The sequence below is a fragment of the Vombatus ursinus genome, unplaced genomic scaffold (assembly GCF_900497805.2).
Source record: "Vombatus ursinus unplaced genomic scaffold, bare-nosed wombat genome assembly UNPS02000577.1, whole genome shotgun sequence".
NCBI classification, from domain to species: domain Eukaryota; kingdom Metazoa; phylum Chordata; class Mammalia; order Diprotodontia; family Vombatidae; genus Vombatus; species Vombatus ursinus.
The window spans coordinates 28,714,740-28,736,969 of record NW_020940355.1 but is presented as its reverse complement, the minus strand read 5'-3'; the positions used below and the strand labels follow the sequence as shown (position 1 = coordinate 28,736,969).

General features: G+C 39.7%; 1 protein-coding gene across 1 annotated transcript in view; it reads left to right on the top strand.

Moving 5' to 3' along the window:
- Positions 1–22,230, top strand: part of CNGB3 (cyclic nucleotide gated channel beta 3) — a 188,358-nt gene that overhangs the window by 40,089 nt on the left and 126,039 nt on the right. The window contains exon 3 of the mRNA XM_027871946.1: positions 2,900–3,035. Within this exon, the coding sequence (XP_027727747.1) occupies positions 2,900–3,035 (136 nt within the window). The remainder of the gene's footprint in view (positions 1–2,899; positions 3,036–22,230) is intronic.

The window sequence follows — 22,230 nt, the reverse complement described above, 5'->3', positions numbered from 1 at the left end:
TTCTTTGGTCAGCCTACCCCAAACTCCTTCCCACTCCAATTCATCCTCCAGAGAGTAGTGTAATTCCCTAAAGCATTTATTGTGTCAGTCTCCACTCTTATTAACTCCAAGGTTCCTCCTTACTTCTAACATCAAATATAAGCTCTTTTAGCATTTAAAGTTCTTTGCAACTTGTTCCTTTCCTAGATTTCTGGTATTCTTCACTGTTACCAGTATGCCTTTACTTCTCTCTACATAGTCTATGTTCCTGCCATACTGACTCACTACTTATTCCTCACACACAATCCTTGATCCCTAACTCCATGCTTTTAAGTACCGGCTTTCCCCCATGCCTGAAAAACATTATATATCTCTGCCTCTTTAAATCCCTAGTTTCTTCCTACATGAGTTCTTCCTTATAACCTCAGTTACTAGTACATTCCAACTCAAAACTAGTTTTATTTATTTTCTATAGAATCATATATATACTTTTTTGCCTCCCATATTAGAATGTAAGTTCTTTGAGAGCAGGGACCATTTCACTTTTTGTCTTTATATTGCCAGAGGTTAACCCAGCTATTGTTGTTGTTTGGTTGTGTCTGACTCTTCATCACCCCGTTTGGGGTTTTCTTGTCAAAGATACTGGAGTTGTTTGCATCTCTTTCTCCAGTTAATTTTATAGATGAGGAAACTGAGGCAAACAGGGTTAAGTGACTTGTCCAGAGTCACACAGCTAGTAAGTGCTTGAGGTTGGATTTGAACTCAGGTCTTACTGATTCTAAGCCCAGTGCTCTAACCACTGCCCCACCTAGCTGCCCTAAGCACAGGACCTGTTTTATTCTTTGTGCTCTTATCCCTGCATCTACTATGGTGCCTGGTACATAGTAGACACTATACAAATGTTCATTGATTGATTAGAAGATGCTACATTTGATGTCTGCCATTCTTGACATTATTTTGCAATGGTGATCTATTTTAAATAGATAATAGTTATCCACATGGACATGAAATACTTTGGTATTCTGACTCTGCTTAGATTAATTTTATTTATATACAATCCATGACTAAGCTGTAAGTCAAGACCCAAGTCAAAAGTTTTACAATAAGCAATAAAGCCAATGTCAATCTGTCAGTCGATAAATATTAAGCACCTACTATGTGCCAGGCAAAAGACAGTCTCTGCCCTCGAGCTCACAATCTAATGGGGAAGACAACAAGCAAACAAGTGTGTCCAAATAAGTTACATAAAGGAATAAATAAGCAATAATTAACAGAAGGAAGGCACTAGAATTGAGGGGTTTATATAAAAGTTGTGGGGCTTTCTGGTGACTTATCTGATCATCACCAATCAATAAAGAGTTGCTCCTTGCACAGTGGAACTTCCTGGCCACTCTTTTTTCTCCTCTGTTTTCTTGTGATCATAGATTTTTGAGTTATTATTATTAATCATTACTATTATTGATTTTGTTATTTTCAGTCCTAGGCAGTAGCAGAAACTGACCTATAGCCTTTAAAAGTTTGGTTTCATAGAAGATAAATGTTCAGATTTAATACAGAGTATCAATGATTTCATTTCAAATATCTCTTCTGCATTTTCCTTCTTTGTTGTCTTACTCTGCACCTTAACTGAATGAAATTCCATCTCTTACATTAGGCCTTTCCTAATCTCCACAGCTACTAGGATCTCTTTCCCAAAAACTGCTTCCCAGCACCTCTCACCCCTCTTTATCAAAAATTACCTTGTATTTATTTTGCATATAGTTTGAAAATACCTATATGTGTGCATGTCATCTACCCTGATGTAATGTAAGCTCCTTGGATGGGCAATGTTTCATTTTTGACATTTGTGTCTTCATCACCTACCACCATGCTTGGAACATGGCAGGTGCTTAATAAATGCTAATAGCCTGATTGATACTTTGATATTTTTAAACCTTTCTGATTTAATTCACATGAGCCCCTCCTCCACGGAAGCAAATTAGAACATTTGCACCTATACCAGTTAGTTTCATAAGCTGTGTTGGCCAAAAATTTCATCACTCATTAAGCAATCTTATGCTGGTAAGTGCCTTGGACCTTAGCTAGACTGGTCTCCAAATGACAGACAGTTGTCCATTGCCATGCCCATACAAAAAGCCTTTCTCACTTAGTCAGACTTGCCAGAATTCACAATGGGTTCAGACAACCTTTAAGAAACAATAGATCAGGGGCAGCCGGGTGGTGCAGTGGATAGAGTACCGGCCCTGGAGTCAGGAGGACCTGAGTTCAAACCCAGCCTCAGACATATAACATTCACTAGCTATGTGACTCTGGGCAAGTCACTTAACCCTGTTTGTCTCAGCTTCCTCATCTGTAAAATGAGCTAGAGAAAGAAATGGCAAACCACTCCATTAGCTTTGCAAAGAAAACCCCAAATGGGGTCACGAAGAGTCAAACAGGAATGAAACAACTGAACAATACCCAGTAAGTAGGTGATATGTCACCCTTTGTGGTAAAGATCAAATGAAATGATATTCACAGAGTGCTTTACACAGTGCCTAGCACATGGTAGGCACTTAACAAAGACTCGTTCTCCTCCCCTTCTTCCTCTTAAATATTGAACAGGTGTTGTGTTAAAGTATGGTCAAACTACCCAGGGCTCTGCAAGAGTCACAAAGAAATAGCCTGTGAAACATGGTATTGTTACACGATACATCTACGTTGAAATACCATAATACTTGGCCTATATGGGTTCTGCTATATTTCTCTCTTACTGGAGACCCTGAATGATTTGAAACAATCACCAGAGGGAACAAGAACTACCACAATATGTGTCTTAGAAAAAAGCAAGTAGAATCCTCACAGTTTGAATTTCAGGTGTAATTTTGCCAAGAGTATGCTATTATTATATTATTCTTATATCTGTTCTTCGTCCCCCCAGATGTAATTCCAGGGGAGAATTCTCCCACAGGCTGGAACTTAAATCCTGACCCTGCACATCCTCAAAATCCAGAAGAACCAAGCAGAATGACACCAATGCAGAAGGAAACGAATGATTGGAAAAAAGAAGCAGTCAAGTGAGAATTTTCTGAAACATATAATGCATGTTATAAAAAGTTTTTAGCTTGCACTGAGAAACTAAAACACCTGCTCCTCATAGACCTTGTTCTTTTGTTCTATACTGTAGAGGCTAATAGCATTGCTATCAACAAATCTATACGAGGGAAGTGATCCAAGAACCACTGATTCAGTCCAACTCACCACCCTTTGTCTATTCAGTTCAATTTGAAAAATAGTAAGCCCCTACTATGTTAAAGGCACACTGTTAAGTACTGGTGACTAAAAGATAAAAATTAACAGTCAGCTTTCTTTTCTTATTTTTTTATTTTTTTAATTTATTTTTTTTTTAGTTTTCAGCATTCACTTCCACAAGATTTTGAGTTCCAAATTTTCTCCCCATCTCATTCCTCCCTCCACCCCAAGATGGCATGCATTCTGTATACCCCTTCCCCTAATAGCTCTCCTCCGCCTTCTCTTATCCCCTTCCCCTTCTATTTTCCTATAGGGCAGGATAGATTTCTATATACCCCATTTCCTGTATTTCTTATTTCCCAGTTGCACGTGAAAACAATTTTTTTTAACTTTTGTTTTTAAAACTTTGGGTTCCAAATTTTCTCCCTTCCTCCCTCCCCTCCCACCCTCACTGAAAAGGCAAGTAACTCGATACAGGTTATACATGTGTAGTCATGCAAAACACTTCCATAGTAGTCATGTTGTGAAAAACTAAGTATACTTCCCTTCATCCTATCCCACCCAGCATTTATTCTATTCTCTCTTTTGACCCTGTCCCTCCTCAAAAGTGTTTGCTTCTGATTACCCCCTCCCCTAATCTCCTCTTCCCTCTATCATCCCCCTGCTCTCCTGTTGCCTTTCCCCCCTATTTTCCTGAAGGGTAAGAGGTTTCCATACTCAATTGAATGTGCTATTCCCTCCTTAAGCCAAATCTAATGATAATAAGATTCACTCATTCCCTCTCACCTTCCCGCATTTCCCTTCCACTGAAAAAGCCTTTTCTTGTCTTTCATAACAGTCAGCTTTCAAGAAAATAACATCCTACTAGGGAATTTCAACATAAATCAAGCAAATAATAGTGCATTTATTATGTGATTACCATACACCAGTACTAAGATACATACCAAGAATACAAAGACAAAGAGAAACAATCCTTGCCCTCAAAGAGTTTACGTTCTAATGGGGCATGCAACATGTACCTATATGAGCTTAACATGTACTTATAACGGTGGAGGTTGATTGAGTCAATCAATCACCCTACCGACTTTGCCCTGATACTTTTATTAGATGAAAATATATCTCTTATCCATCTGGATTGAATCAATCAATCAATCAAAAGGATACACTAAATGTGAATAAGACCTAGACTTCCCTGCCCCGCCTTAGGCCTAGAACAATTGAATCAATCAAATCAAAGGCATTCCAAGTAGACGTGACAACAAATGTTTGGACTATGTGAGGGACTTGGGAGCTGTATAAAACCAGCAACCTATTTTGGAATTGGAGATTCAAGACGAGCAACTTGAGGCGGAAGCTTTCCAGTCAAATCCCTGAGAGGGACTACCTGGGGAATAAAGAAGAAAAGTCTCGTTCCTAGCCTTGGCCTTGGTCTCTTTCTTCCATCTCCCTGGCCAGAGGAAGACCCTGTGAGTTTCAAAGGGTCAGAGGACGTTAACTTCCCATCAGAAACCTAGTTATATCAGAGTCCCCAGAATAGCCGATACGGTGTCTGCATCAAGAACCAAAGACAAACTAGACATAATGAGGAAAGATAGCTTCAATATTCTGCTATAGTATGCCTAAAGAGCTTCAGCGTATCCCACAAAGTAGGCAAAATGATTTCCAGTAACCGGAAGCTATGAATTACTCCTTTGTTATATGTGCTCTCTAAGCTTGATCCCACTTACCCTTGAGTTCTTTATGGACTTGTAAAACAGTGAGTCACAGCCTTTTGGAGGCGTTAGGGAAAGAGGGAAAATTTTGTACCAATTGTTGTTGGTTTTTGTTTTTTTAAATAACCATCTCATATGTCACTAATTCAAAACTAAGTAAATCTGACTGGCTAATTGATGTACACTAATAATCATGAAGGAAGGAGGGGAAATCCTAAAGGTTTATGTGTTGTAGCATTAGAAAGACACCCCTAAATACCCCTATAGCCCAGAAGAGGAGATTTAGCTAGCCTTACTCTGGGGACCCAACCTGTTAGTGCAAATGGAGGTGGGGAGAGTAGTCCTAGAGCCTATATTATAGGCACAAAATAAGAATAATAAAAGGTAAACTGAAGAGGGAGAAAACACTAACTAGAGGGATTGGGGAAGGCTCCCCAGAGGAGGTGTCATCTTAACTGAGTTTGTAAGAACAACAAAGATTCTGAGAAGTATGGGTCTATGGGAGTGGCTTTTGTGAATACAGATATTGGACATAGAACAATGAGTTCAGAGAAGAGCTAGTTGTCCAGTTTGAATGGGTTATGGTGTCTGCAGAGCAGAGCTAACTGAACTGGGCTGCATAGTGTCACTTTGGTCTTCAAAGACTGAGATTGTACCAAACCAAACAAGCCAGACTATTCAGTTTAGATCCAGTTCAATGGGATCATCATATAGACATAGCCTATATCTTTGTGAAGCATAAATTTTAAAAAATTAAGTCAAGAAAAATACTGCATGAATCTCTTCCAAGGACTCAAAGAAATGGCTTTTCCAATCCTGTAAATATTTTATTGTTAAATAAGATTGTGTATTATTTTCTTTCCTCTTCTAAAGAAGCTATGGCATAATGACCAGGAATAATGAAGGGAACTGGTAATCTTTACACCACCAAAGGAATACAGTTATATAAATACCTCCCACTAGAATTACTGGAAATGTCACAAAAGACTTGGCAATTGAAATGTGAGTCAGCAAATCCACAATAAAGCCCAACTAAGAGAGCCTTCATTGTGCCACTCCTTTGGCGTGTCATTATGTGCCTGCTGATCCAATTTTGAATTGCTTCACCGTGGTTAATATAATTGCAATATGCTTATGGGACAATAAAGGCGTACATGTCTCATTCAACAGGCAAGAAAAGTTGTCAGTCTGAAAAGGAGAAGTTAAAAATACCTTCTTTCCTCCTCTCCTCTTCCAGCAGCTGCTCTAATTTGCTATAATGGGTGCTTGTCAATATGTGTGAGACCGAATATCTAGGATCCAGTATATTGCTATGGAATAAGAGGCTTCAAAAACAGAGAGTACATTTTGGGGTAAACATAAAGTTGTGCATATACAAAAATAAACAGAGGCTTGCAATGAAAAATGCAGTTAGATAAAAGGTATGATGTGACATAGTCTTTAGGCAGAGAAATATGGAGGGTGATTAAATTCTTTGGTAAGGTTTGGAGCTTTCCAATTGGGACCAGGCATTATTAATAATATTTGCAAAAGGTTTTGGAGTCATCATGTTTGCAGAGTATGTAGTATGGTCTGCAGTCCTGTTATAATCCTCACTTTGCAGATAAGGAGCTGAGGCACAGAGAGGTTAATTAGTTTGCCCATGGTAACCCAGTCAGCACAGGCAGGATTAGCCTTTGAATTCCTGAACTGACCCTCCTCCTCCTGTATAACTCCAAGCATGTCCATCTTTTAAGCCTATGCTCTGAACTAAACTGCCTGTTTTATTTATTTATGATATTTTATTCCTTGACTTTATGTAGTACACAAGGCTTGAATGGTAGAGTTAGGGATGAAGTCAGGAGAAGGGTAGTTTGGGGGGAGGTATGAAGTAGTATGTCATCTGGTCCATGATCTTGTGGGCCCTACTTCATCCTAGAACTACTTCATGGCACACAAGAATGTAAGGTTGGTATTTTTATCCTTCCTTTCCTGGACTGAAACCAGGGGATGGAGATGATGGTAGTCCAGGTCAACACTTCTGGTTAGACTGGTTATGTTAGGGAGAAAAGCCCCTCTCAACCAAACCATCTCAGGTCCTCCTACACCCCTAGTCCTACTCAACTTGGTCAAGTACTAGTACCAAATATTTGAGTACAAAGACTCAAAAGCATTATAGTATATAAAAGAAAAAGGATAAATATAATCATGTGTTCTTGTATCAAATGAAATTACATGAAATGTGCTTTGCAAATCTTAATGTGCTATATAAATCATCATCAATATTATTATTACCTATACACCAGTCAGAGTCTCAATACCTACCACTGAAGAAAAAGCTTAGGAAATTGTTGTTAAGTCATTTCAGTTGCATCCACTCTCCGTGATCCCATTTGGGATTTTCTTGGCAAAGATACTGGAGTGTTATGCCATTTCCTTCTTCAGCTCATTTTACAGTTGAGGAACTGAGGCAAACAGGGTTAAGTGATTTGCCTAGGTCACACAGTTAGTAAGGCTGAGGCCAGATTTGAACTCAGGTCATCCAGACTCCAGGGGTCAGCTCTATATCCACTGTGCCATTAGCTGCCTCCAGCTTAGGAAATACCCTTCATTTAGATGGGACTTCCCTGGATCTGAAATTCACTTATCATTTATTAGTTCAAAGCTGGTGCCTATTGTCCATGGGTTCTGGAGTAGGGAAGGCTGACCCCTTCTCCATAGGAACTTCTCCCCAGGTGATTGCTGTAATGACTGGGCTAGAAACAGAATTGGTGGTCTGGGTAATGCTGCCTATAGCACCTTCGCCTATCTGTCCATCGGTGACAGGTGCTCAGCAGCTGTTGCTAGTGGTAATCAGAAATATGGGCTCCCTCTCCACAATGATTTCTGTTCTCAGTTTTGGCCATGGGGGCTGGGTCAGAAGCATGCTTGGTGGTTTGGGAGGCATTGCTGTTCTCAAGGTTTTTAGTCTTAAGTTTCTGAGTTGCCTCCATCAAAGGTCTAAGGGAAGATATTAGTCAAGGTAGTGGCAACAGTTTGACTTGCCTGAGGTGTGCTGCCTCCTGCCTGTGACTTAGCATGCCTTGCTGTTTCACATAGGCTGGCTTGCCTGTCCTGTGTGTGGCAAGTGGTTGGAAACTGGTGGGAAAAAGTCCCAGCTTTCCAAGGAGTTGCTTGCTTGGATAATGGCTATGGGGGCAATCACATACTGTAAATGGGATATAGAGATTTGACTGAGTAAATATCAATCAGCTCCAACCTTAAATAAGCCCAGGAATCTTGACAGAGGGCCAGCCTGGACAAAAGGGGCCTAATATTTCATTAAGGGTGTATATTGATTCTGTGGGCTTTCAAAACATATTCAAGACAAATTTCCCAAGTAGGGAATGGGACAAAAGGACTGCAATGATTTCATGGTAAAGATACCTCCTTTAAAAGCAAGATACCTCCCACCCATCCCCCCTAAAAAAACTCTTCTTTTCCTGCCCCTTAAACTATAACTTCCCAGAAGCTAGGTACTTCAGATTAAGATGTTGGTATATTCCAAGGATCTCAGCAAACATTGGCACATGAAACATTCCCAGAGGCAGGTGTTTCTATAGCCCTTGAATGAGCTCAGAGTAGCAAAGCTCAGCTCAAATGGCTCCTCTTCAAGAGACTTTTCCCAGTTTCCTTAGTTGTTAATACCCCCTCACTGTGCATTTCTTTTTAGTTATCCTATATTTACTCATCCATGCACATGTTGTATTTCCATGTTGAATATGAGCTCCTTGAGGGCAAAGGCTGTCTCATTTTTTGCATCTCTACTCCAGCCTGCAGAAGAGTGTTTAGCAATTGATCTAATCAATAAACAAGTACTTCTTAAGCCTACTATGTACTAGAAGTAGCTAGGCGGATAGTGGACAGGGTGCCAGATTCTGTAATCAGAAAGGTCTGAGTTCAAATCTTGTCTCAGACACTGACTAACCTGGGACCTAAGCAAGACACTTAACCTTGCGGTGCCTCAGTTTCCTCATCTATAAAATTGTAATAAAAATAGCACCAACCTCACAGAGTGGTAATAAGGATCAAAAGCAGTAATAAATGTAAAACACTTTGCAAAAACCTTAAACTATTGCATAAATGCTAACTATTGTTATTATCATTATTAGAAATGTACAAGGCATTGAAGATACATATACAAAAATGAGACAGCCCCTCCCTTTTAGGAGCTTACATTCTACCTGGGGAATAAAACATATGAGTAGATAGAGGTTATACATACATAGAGGAGGAAGGCATTATTAACTAGAAAATCAGGAAAAGATGAAGGGACCTAAGGGGTTCCAAGAGACAGAGGAGATAAAGGAGAACATTGCAGGTGGAGCCAATGGTCCAGGGCATTCCAAAGGGAATCTATGTGTTCAATGCTGCATGGGGGGTCTGACACCATTAGGTTCAAATCTCTTTCTGACTGTCCATTCCCAAGAGTAAAACTCCAGGCAAATCTCTAAAACAAAGCTTAGGTGTGGCTCATGTCTAGTAACAGGGACCCCTCAGAAAAAGGGAATCAGTGTATGATATAGATTTCAGGTATGTGTCAGCTTTTTATTTCCTCATGCACAGAAGATTCATAAGATGCATACAATATCCAAGAATCCATGAACACACAGAAACAGAAAATACTCAAGGGTCCCATGGTACTCCTTACATTGCCCGGCGGGTAAAAAGCCCCTCGTGGGACTACAAAATACCTGCCATTCATCTCACACCTGTACCGTTCAAACGACTCATAGCAATTATCACGAAGGGTTGACAAAGTTCAGATCTCTTGCCCAGCATGGTATTGCTTTAACGTTTCTACTACTGGATGGTCTTCTTGCTGGTGGTCCTCTTCTACTCTAAGACCCTGCTGAGGAGACCTTCATCTGGGTAGCTGATGTCCAAGTGTCAAATCTTAGAGCACTCTAATTCAGGAATTCAGAACTGTCTCTGAGGTAACTGTTGCAAGGCTAAACACATCCTTTCTCAGAATCTAGTCTCTGACTTGTCTTCATGAGCAGAAAGCAGAAAGGCAGAAGTAGACAGCCAGAACTTGAGGTCCTAGAAATTCCAGTCACATAAGCTTTATTCATTGGTTGGTTGGTTGGCTGATAGACAAGTTAACTCGGAAAAGTGACTCAGGAAAATAAAATCATTGCGGGGCACAGAATGGGGGAACTCGGTCAAGCTGACAAATCAACAAGCATTTATTAAATGCTTACTATGTTCCAGGCACTGTCTTAGGTGGTGGGAATACAAAAACAAGTGGAAAAAAAAAAGTCTCTACCCTCAAGGAGGCTGTATTATAATGGGGGGAGACAGTACATAAAAAAGAAGAATTGAAAAATGAAAGAAGGTACCCCTGTGGGGGCATGGTGGCAAAGTCCAGAGAATGAGGGATGACTGGTCTGGTCCCTTCCCCAAAGTGATGACAACCTCCACTGTCACTTGATCTTCTGCATTTGTAATCATTCTTCAGCCTAGATGTTTGGTTTAGCATCACCCAGCTATTGTATGGGCCTCGGGAGAAGTCAATTTTTCCTTGCTCTGAAAACTGCCACCTGAATTTCAGGGGAGGTGAACATGTGGTCTCCTGAGCCAGAAAGAACACCACCGCTGCTGCTAACAGGAGCTTCAGGATGAGTTAAGAGCCATCCAGGTTGCTCTTGAACAGAACAACAGACTGCATGACTCATTTTATTACCAGTATTTCCATTTCCTGGAGCCATGGCTCTTTATTGACCAGAACCAGGAGGAAACATGCCAGGCTTTCTGGAGAAAGAATATGCATAAAGGGTCCATCCATCTTTCCACCTCTCCCCTTAGGATCCTGATATTCTTCATAAAGAAAAAGAATGGGGAGCAGAAGCTCAGGCACAATTATCAGGCCCTCTGTGCTATCACAGTATGTACTCTCCACCCCGATCTCTAACTTATTGGACCAGCTGCATCTTCACCAGACTTAACCTACAGGGGGGCCTATAACTTTATTCAAATCTGTGAAAGGGATGAATGGAAAAATGTGCTTTAGACAGCAATAGACAACACAAATAGTCAGAGAACATTAAAGGCTGAGTACTTTGAGTTGTGAATTAGCCAGGAAGTATTCCAGTGGTTTGTTAAGATTATCTTTCATTTTTATCAGGATGTGGTAAGTAGTGGACACCTCCCTGTTCACTGGAGAGTTCTGTTATGATAATGCATGTACTCTTCTGCCTGAACATTTACTCCTGTATCTTTGCAAACGGGACTTTTGCCCTTACTTTTTTCCCTTAATTCACTCCCCACATGGCTATACCGGTGGTGATAACTTCCTGACAAAACTGGAAATAGCCCAGGCTAATCTACAGAAGATGCTGCAAGTGGCCAGAGATGCCTATAAACCTTGAACAGGACCCAATGGTAGCCCAGACTGCACTGAGAATTTCGGTCCTCAAAGTAGCTTATGGATGGAGTCATATGGTGATTTCCCCATTGTTCTGCTAATAAGTCCACTGTCCTACCTACCCCTAGTTTTTATGGGTAATCACCTGAGATTTTTACCACTTTCTGCTCCACTTTTCACACATGAATCTGAGGTTATAGTAGAATTGCTAAATTTTTTCCTGCTCCAAATGCTGATCAAGAGGAAGGAGAAGTTCCTCATCCAAGATTCATGACTTATAAAGTCACCCTTAGTACTCAGAGATATGAGCTGGAGGAAAGAACCCGAAAGCCTGCACAACTCTTTAATGCTCCCAAATTCATGGGGGACTTTCAACAACAATAGTTCCACCAAGTCAAAGCCTCAGGATCCTGAGGGGAAGAGTAGAGTGAGACAACTAGGGTTTTTCCCTAGATGCTGACTTGCTCCATGAAAGGATGCAGAGAAAGCTGTTCTTGTGCCTGACGGTCCTCGATCCATGCCATTGCAAAAATTAAAGGAGGGAAGAAGGAGATCCTGGGCGAGAAAGAAAAAGGTTAGGACAGTCAAAGACCAGCAAGCAGTCGTGGGAGGAAAAGGGAGGGGATCAATCGCCCCCTTTCCCCACATGCAGCACCAGCAGGTAGCTTGCGCCTCCCAAAACCTGCCTGTACTACTGCCCCAACTTCCAATTGAAATTGCTAGTCTCAGAGTTCCCTACTTAGCACTCTGGTTGCCACTTAGAGCCAAACATTTCCATAGATTACATGCTGCCCCTGACTGGGAGGATATGTCTACCTACAACCACCTTAGAGGAAGCTGGAAAGTGAAGCCATCCTTGTGCAGTTGGATATAAAATACTCATGTGCCCTGAATCGGGACCTCTACATGTGTAAACTGTGTCTAGAGACTGAACAACCATATCTCAATATCAATCCTTCCACCTTAACCCCAGACCATTTCTCTCTGTTCACTCTTTAAACTGGTACTACACTTCTACTTTTGATCCAAACGTTGCCTCCCACTTCTGGCCCCTTCATTTAACTCCCTGGCAACCAATTTTAGTTCAGCATGATTAAACTAACTGTTCTGATCTCGTTCTATGAGGCCAGGAGCGAATCACAGATAATCCGGGAGGTGAGACAGTTATCATTCCTCACCAGCCTTTCTAAATATCCTAGGTTTCTCTTCAAGCCCTCAGAACTGCCTCTCATTTTGAAAGCTTTTAGAAGAAAATAGTGGCACAAATATCTAACCAAGATCTCCTTTTCCCTTTCTAAAGTTTTAATAATTGTCAGTTAGTCTGCAATAATGTATTAAGTACTTACTTTGTACCAGGCAGTCCTAAGGGCTGGAAACATAGGAGAAAGTACCTGTCTTCAAGGACCTTACATTCTATTTTTTTTTTTAGACAATCGGGGTTAAGTGACTTGCCCAGAGTCACACAGCTAGTAAGTGTCAAGTGTTTGGTCTGAGGCCAGATCTGAGTTCAGGTCCTCCTGACTTCAGGGCCAGTGCTCTACCCACCGAGCCACATAGCTGCCCCTGCATTCTATTTTTTTAGACTTCTTTTTTTATTAATTTATTTTGATTTATCAAAATCACTTCCATAAGCTTTAGAGTTTTAAAATTTTCTCCCCCTCCCTCCCCACCTCCCTTTCCAAGACGGTGTATAATCTGATATAGGCTATACATGCACATTCCTATTAAACATATTTTCACATTAGTGATATTGTAAGGAAGAATTAGAACCAATAGGAGGAACCACAAGAAAGAGGAAACAAAACAAAACAAAAGAAAAAAATAACAAATAATATGCTTCAATCTGGAGTTTACATTGTAATGGGAAAGGCAACATGAAAGCGGAAGCTGAAGGAGCAGGCTTTAGGGTGGGGAAGTAAGCAGAAGGGGGCATGATGGAGAGAGGGACCACAGGGACTGAGGGTACTTCCAAAGTGTGAATACTAGAGTTGAAATGATCTTCCAGTATGAAGAGATTTCTGAGGCATGATGGAGTCTAGATTTCAGCCTGGTGAGAAAAGGCAGGGAGGTAAAAGCAGGGGATAGGGAGCTGGTCCTGGAATCAGGAAGACCTGAGTTCAAATCCAGCCTCAAGCATGTGTGACTCTGGGCAAGTCATTTAACTTCTGTCTGCCTCAGTTTTTTCATCTGTAAAATGGAGATAAATAGCAGTACCTACCTCTATGGGGAAGAAATGAGACAATAATTGTAATGTACTTTTCAAGCCTTAAAATTCTATGTAATTGCTAGCTATCATTAGTATTTAGTATTAATATTAGCAAATTTAGTATTAGCATTAATATTAGCAAATAATATTATGAGCAGAGACTTTTCAGGGGATGTCAATGGCCAGTAAAAACTACTTTGAAGTTTCTTCCTCCTACCAATTTACCATTCTCATTCTAAGCCAACATCCCTCTCCTGGGTTGACTAAATTTTGAAGCAGGCAATATCTCAAATACTCTTCTATCCCCTATTTCTCCTCCTGAATCCAACGGTCCCTTTTTATAATGTCTTTACTTCGATCAATGAATCAGTAAGCTTTTATTAAGGGCCCACTATGAATCAATAAGCATTTATTGGGGCAGCTAGGCAGCTCAGTAGAGAGCACTGTCCCTAGAGTCAGGAGGACCTCAGTTCAAATGTGACCTCAGACACATAACACTTACTAGCTGTGTGACCCTGGGCAAGTCACTTAACCCCAATGGCCTAGCCAAAAAAAAAAAAAAAAGAAAAAGAAAAAAATAAGCATTTATTAAGTGCCCACCAAGAACAGTGCTAGATGCTAAGAACACAAACACAAAAGTGAAACAGTCTCTGCCCTCAAAGAGCTTGTATTCTATCAGTGGAAACAACAGGGACATGTATAAGCATAAAATTTATTTGAAGTAAATCTCAAAGGGAGTCACTAACAGCCAGAGGGATCAAGAAAAGCCTCGTGCAAAAGGTGATATCTGAGCTGAAACTGAAGAAATCCTGGCATTCTAAAAGACAGAGGTGAGGAGGAAGTACTTGTCAGGCATGAGGCACAGCCAGTATAAAGGCACAGTGATGGTAAAGAGGGCATGATGTGTTAGAAATACCACAAAGGCCAGTTTGGTTGGACCATGGCTGAAGTGCCCAATACCATGGTTTCAAGCCAGGTTGTGAAAGGTCTTAATTCTAAGGAGAGTCATTTGTACTTGATCCGAGAAGCAATAGGGAGCCTCTGGAGTTTATGGAGCAGAGGAGTAACACCATCAGATCTGTGCTTCAGGAATACTTTACTTATTAGCTATTTGACCTTCAGGAAATCACTTAATCTCTCAGATACTCAGTTTTCTCACCTACAAAATTAAACTAGATGACAGAATCACAGCTCTAAAATTTTATGACTCCGTTACACCTAACCAAAGGTTCGGGTGTGTATGTATATATAGAGAACCTGCCAAACAAATACTAGATAAATGAAAAAAAAAATTACTCTTTACCCAAGTACCACAGAAGTACTCACTGCAGCTAGTAAGGCAACGAAGTAGAACTTCATTAATCAACTTGTGAAATGGGTAAGACATCTCCTTTACCTGTTAGGATGTTGTTGGGCAGTCAGTCAATTAATTAACATTTGTTAGTGTCTGCTGTGTGCCAGCATCCCCCTGGGAATACAAAGAAGGTTGAAATGCAGTCTGTACTCTCAAGGAGCTCCCATTCTAATGGGGGGGGGGGACAACATGGGAATAACTATGTACAAACAAGACATAGAGAGGATAAATTGGAGATACTCAATAGAGAAAAGGCACTTATTATAGGATTATTGTTATTATTTATTATTATTACAGGAAACTGGGAATGACTTCCTATAAAAGTTAAAATTTTAGCTGTTACTTGAAGAAGCCCAGGGGAGATAAACAGCACAAATGCATGTCTATCACAGACCTGCAAGGGACTTTAGAGAGCACCTAGAATTATCTTGGATTCTATCTAGTGAAACTGAGGTCAAGCGGTACTGGAGGCAGAATTTGAACCCAGCTCTTCTGACTTTAAAGCCAGTACCCTCTACTGTGCTGAAATGCAGGATGATAAACTGAATAGAGAGCCTGTCTCAGAGTTAGGAAGTCTGGGTTCAAGTCCTCTCTTTGATATATGCAGGCAGTGTGACTTAACTCCTCAGCAAACCAAGGAAATTGATGGTTGTTATCTGCAAATGGTTGTGTCTGCACCAGCATAAGGTTTTTCTTTACTGGAAACCTTCTCTGCCAATGAAATCACAGATCTGAAACCTCTTTCCCTCCTCCTCACAAAAAAAAATCTATATGGAAAATATAAATTGGCTGAATGTCAACATGTATTATCCTACCAGCTTCTTGAAAGGTTCTAGATATATTATTTCTATTAAAACTGAGGTTTGGCTTTTTTGTTGTGGTTTTTTTCTAGAAGGCTGGCATATCTTTTCTGTGATTTTACATCTTCCCTTAGATAAGAATCTAAATAGGAGAGAGTCTATCCCTAATTTCACTGCTACGGTAATGCAATGTATCTTAAACAGCCGCATGTCAACCCAGCAGGGGATTTTTCAAGATATTTCCAGGATACCCATCTACATCTCTGATTGGAATCCATCTACATTAAGGTAGTTTTTTGCTCTTATCACAACATTTCCTAAATTTCCCATCCTAAAGGGGGAAAAAATATTCTTTGCAAACCTTCTCTGAGAGAAGAAATCAATTCATTACCTTGTCAGACAAATCACTTAGCTCCTGACAGACACAGAGTTCACCCCCTGAAAAGTCCCACTGATGCTGTTTGCCCATTACCAAGAAAAATGACCTATTTCTGGCATTCTATCTCAGCACATTCTCGTTTTTAAATATAAAACATACAATCTGATGGACATTAATGAATAGCCAGCAGAAGGAGATGTTTTGCCTGGAAACGTCAAAGTGCTCTGTACAGAACACACACTTGAGTGGCTGATGCGTCCAGTGCTAAATGATGAACAAGCAATAAAAGGAGGTGCTCAGCAGCTACAATTGGGTTAGGGGGAGGGGGTGCCTGAGAGGTGGGGAATGGGGGTGGGGGAGGTGCGAGGAGGAAAACCGACTTTTCCAGTTGTACATATTCGTCCCTAATCATAATGTCAGGAAGCAAGGTTATGGCTATGAATAGACTGTTCCGGTATTCTGGGATTCTGGGATTCTGTGATTCTTTCTCCACAATAGCAATCAGTCTTTATTCTGGTGGTTTTAAAATATGCAATCACTTCACAGCAGGAACAATGATAAGAGAATGGAATTCAGAATCTTATCAGCATTTAGAAGACACTGAAGTTTATATTATGTTATAGCCAGAAAAGCAAAAACCAGAGTAATAATGTTGAAAGATTAATAAGTGATGTCATCATTAGGACTAGAAGAGAAATCTATTCTATCAAGTTAGGGAAAATAAAATATAGTTTTTTTTACATCAATCACAAATGTAGAAAAAAGTATCAGTTGTAGCTTTTACTATCTCTACATTACTGTGGATATGTTACAAACAAAATTATTTTGAAATTTGAAATTTTCTTCATTGATGAGAGAATATTTCCAAAGTCACATTTTTTAAATTTTCATTATTATTTTGAACTTATCAACAAATACAAACATATCAATATACAAAGATTTTTAACCACAATACAGAAAATGTTATATATTAATATTTAAATTGAGTTATGACAATAAAAGTCTTAATATCCACAGTTTGGTAAGCATTTAATTACTAAACATAAAACAGTGTGTTGTGATTTAAACTCTTCACACACTGGCTCCTGCTGAGTTGAGCTGAGGAAAAGTTAGCTTTGAAACTGATTCCTGGCTGCTAGCTAGCATAGTGAATAGAGCACTGAGCCTGGAGTCAGGGAGACCTGAATTCAAATATGACCTTGGATACTTCCTAGCTATGTGACTCTGGGCAAGTTACTAAACCTGTTTGCTTCATCTTCCTTATCTGTAAAATGGGGATAATAATAGTGCCTTCCTTACAAGGCAACTAGATGGTGCAGTGGAAAGAATGCTGGCCTGGACTCAGGAGGACCTGAGTTCAAATCCAATCTCAGATACATACTAGCCATGTGACATTAGGCAAGTCACTTCTCCCTATTTGCCTCAGTTTCCTCATCTGTAAAATGAGCTGGAAAAGGAAATGGCAAACAACTCTAGAATCTTTGCCAAGAAAACCCCAAATGGGGTCACAAAGAGTTGGACATGACTAAAAAAATGACTAAACTGAATCTCCCAGGATTGTTGTGAGAATTAAATGAGTCAATAATTATAAAATACTTAGCACAGTGCCTAGCACATAATAAGTGCTTTATTTGTTTTTATTCAGTCGTGTCCAACTCTTCATGTATCTTTGTATCTCCAGGACTTAGCACAGTGCCTGACACATAGTAGGCTCTTAATAAATACTTGGTAATTGATCCTTCAGCTCAAGGGCCTTTAATTAAGTTGTCAAGGTAAGAGATATGCATACATACATATGTGTATATATTATATTAATATACACGTATGTATTTATGTATACCATTCTTTCTGAATCTCATTCTCTCTTTTCTATATGCTCCTTCCTTCTGCATCTGTGAACTGAACTGGAGATAGCTCTGTTCAAGGCATGTCTGACGTGGGCGAACCGTGGTCTTTACCCTCTGGATACAGCAGAAAGATTCATGCAGGAAAGAAAAAGTGAGATCTAAAAAACTGCAGTAGAAAGAGCACAACCAATTCAGTCTCACCAATTTTAAACATGCCGCAGGTTCCAGGTACACAGTCAAACAAAGGAGGATCCACTCACCCATATGGTCCATGACAAAGAGTGTCTCCTAGGAGATGTGGGCTTATTCAGGCAAGCCCCTTTCTTAGTGCCTCCATGTTAGGTGATCTGACTTGTTAGGCACATACACACACATTTATATTTATATATGTGTATTTAAATTCATATTTTCATATGCATATAAACATATGAAATATACATAAGCTTCCTGTTAGAGCACATACTATGTACAAAAGGAGGTGGAGCTACAATCAAGTAAATTAAGGATTTCCCCAAAAGGGAAAGTCCAAATAGGGATGAGCCCATGCCTTTAACTGAATGGAACAATAATGATGGACGATGGAGAGCAGGCAGAACTATTCAACTCTCGTTTTGATCCCAGTTTTTATTTGTTTGTTTCCTGCCAAGGAGAATGATCTTCAAACCAAAAAGAAAAAAAAAAAAGTGGTTAACAAGGAGTTGAAATCCATGATAAGTAAGAAGATGGCAAAAAGACACTTTGCTGAACACCAGGTTCAGATGAACTATATATAGCCTAGAGTACTAAAAGAGCTGCAAGATGGGACCTTTGAGTCTCTAAGATCTTCAAAAGATCTTGGCAAATGGGGCAGCTAGGTGGTACAGTGGATGGAGCACAGCCCTGGAGTCAGGAGGACCTGAATTCAAATCTGGCCTCAGACACATAACACTTACTAGCTGTGTGATTCTGGGCAAGTCACTTAAACCCAATTACCTTGCAAAAAAAAAAAAAAAAATCTTGGCAAATGGAAGAGGTATCATATGACTGGAGAAAGGCGAATGTAGTCCTTCCTACTTGAAAAGGGAACAGGGTAATACCTGCCAACTATTGGTCAGAGTACTATTCCACTTTGATTTCTGGCAAAATTTGAGAAAGTATGATTAAAATTCCTTCATCTGTGAAATAGAGATATCAATTCCTTGCATTGCCTACCTTATACAAATATTTTGGAAAAAGGCCTTAATGAACCTTAAAGCTCAGTCTGTACAAATATGGATTATTTATTATTAGGTAGGGATCAGATCACAAAGAAAGAAAGCTTGGCAAGAGTGAATAATGCTTGGAGTCAGGAAGACCTGGGTTTGAATCCTGCCTAAGACACTTGTTAGCTTGGTGACTCCGGACAAGTCATTTAATTTCTCTGAACCTCAGTTTCCTTATTTGTACAATGAAGATAATCTAAAAATAGGGTTAGTGTAAGGATCAAATGAGATAATGTGCACAAAACATTTGACAGATTTTGAAGTGCTAGATAACTATTAGCTAATTGTATACAAACTAAGAACTTACTTTAGCCTCCCTTCTATAGTCAGTGGGGAAGCTGTTAAAGGTTTTAAGTAGGGCTTGACACATTCATATTGGTTTTAACGATTCCAGGCCACTCTGAAAGTTCTGAGAAAAAGATCATGACTAGAGAGAATTTTGCTTCATCTAGCTAATTCCTTTTTTTCTGCATGTATGTTACTACTATGAATAGAAGAAGCATTTCTAGGGTCTGAGGCAATCAGTTCAATGTTACCTGCAAAAATGAGTATGTGGAGAGACGCCCCTCATCTTAGACCCTGGCATTCTTCATACCGACGACAACCACTTTCGATGAGCTAACATCTCCCCATTTTATGCCTCATTTGATATTGGATAATAATGCTTATTGCTCAGGCTATGTCAGGCGGCTATATATACAATTCCTTGATTTTATGTATGAAAACACATATCTTGGACAGGTACTACAGATAGACGATGAAAGGGCCTGAACCTGAACATGAAGGAGAGATCAGGCTGGCTCGCATTTGGGAAATCGTATAGCAATTTCGCTGATCTCAATCTTCTCCCTGAAGTCAAAAATCCATCTTTTTCACAACAATGATTTATAGGTATAAGTCAAAGAACCCTGCAGCCTCTGAAGAATTGACAATGAAAATCACCCAAAGGGCAATAGAAAGAAGCAACAGAAAGTGTAAGCAGGCTATAACGTATTATAAACAAAGAATGTGGAAAGAGAAATGGAATAAATGATGTCATCAAATAAACTGATGATTACAAAAAAAGGTAGGCTCCTCATGGGGCAAGAGTGAGGGACAGCTATTGATTAGCCTATGCACTCCATTGGCATTAATATAATGTTGAAAAAATAAAACAATAAAGACTTTCAGCATGTTCAGTAAACTTTATGTGGTGAATACGTTGATGGAAGTAGCCAATAGTTGCAAAGGACAGCTAGGCATGGATATTTTGAAATCTGTATCATTAGAGTCAATGCCATAGATTTAGATCTAATGGATCTAAAATCAGATCCATTTGAGCATTCTTCCAGTGATGCTCTACAGCCATCATTTCTAAAGAAACAACATCGAAGTCCAAGCAAAAGACAATGGAGAGATGTTGGTATGAGTAGACTGGGTATAATTAGGACATAAGTAATCTGAGAAATATGACCAACAGTGACTTACCCATAAGAAGTAGAATAAGGAATATCCAGGAAATGTAGTCTATGATTAGAAAAGGAGGTACCTCAGTCTTGCAGTGTAAGCAAGGAATACCAGACATCAATCTACATGTTCTCAAACTCACAAAGTGTTAGAACAACTTGAGGAAGTCTTTTAATTCAGTGGGTAGGTCTTCTATAGAAGATTTAAGGCAAGACATGAATAAGGATGATATGAGATGAAGGGGTGGGTTGGGATCTACTCCATTAGGAGGATCAGTCCATTGAAGTAATGGTGCTTACATTCCATTTGAGATGGCAAACACTCAAAAGTCTTTAAAGATTTAATCATTTTGATATCTTTAGGCATTGAGAGATGAAATATTGCTGCAACTGAAGAATTAATTACAAATGATTATTTCACAGAGAGCAATGGAAAAGCACACTGTGGTTGTAAGCAGAGTGCAACATCAAACCAATGAGAAACTCTGAAAAACAACAGAAGCAAAAGATGTCATCGAGAAATTGTGTGACAAGGAAAGAAGATGGATTGCTTACATACTGAGCTCAGTGGATGACAGGTAGACAGCCAGAGTGCCCCACTGGTACCTTTGAGACATCAGAAGAAAATGAACAAGGCCTCTGCATGTCAAATGAATCCTCTTTGGCAAACTTATGGGGAAACATGGACAAGAACTACATGACATGGGTAGGCATTGATGATTTGCAATCTGCAGAATTGAAGGAAATCCTCAACTCCATGAGATCACAGATCCATTTGAGTGATTTAGATTACTACCACTATTTCCATTTGTTCATTTCCAAGGTTGAAAAGAAGCACAGCCCCTTTGGCCTAAAGGAATTCAGCATGGCTTTGGTAATCCTAGAAACATAAATCCCGACTCCAAATGCAGTATTCAGGCTTTCGGTTCATCCTAATGATGGGAGAGATTTCTCAGCAGAGAATTACCTGCTAGTGTTTTCAAGTTATTAGAGACACGACATGAATTAAATCCTTATACTAAGGTGACAGGCCTGTACTGGAAACAGCAAGAGTGCTAAAGTAGATGACTAAGAAATGAGTCTACAAATACATGCCAAGGGAAAAAAAAACTCCCTCAAGACGTGTTGTGGCCCTGAGAGAGAGGCTGCCTATAGGCTCAGTTTGTGGCCCTGTTTTAGCACTGACAATTTATCTATCATGAAGGAGAGACACATCAGTTGTCTCTATTTCAAACAAATCAGCCCAGACAGATGAAACTTCCTTCCTTTGCTTCCTTTTGACATAAAAGAATGGCAAGCAAACAACCAAACTATTTCTCGCCAAGATTTTCATGTCATCTAAAAAAGATGATTGTCCTACATTTATTGTTTTCTTTATCTTAGCTCATGCCTAAAGGATTCTAGATTGAGACTTAACTTATTTCTTGGTTCTTTAATTGCTTTTAAATTACCTGCTACCATAACAAAAAGACAGTGCTATTATTCCTTAACCAATTAGATCATTCAACAATTTGACATTTATTAAGTGCCTACTATATGTAAATGGGCACCTAGGTGGTCCAGTGTATAGAGTGCCAGGCCTAGAGTCAGAAAGACTCTTCTTCCCAGGTTCAAATCCAGCCTCAGGTATTTACTAGCTGTGTGACCCTGG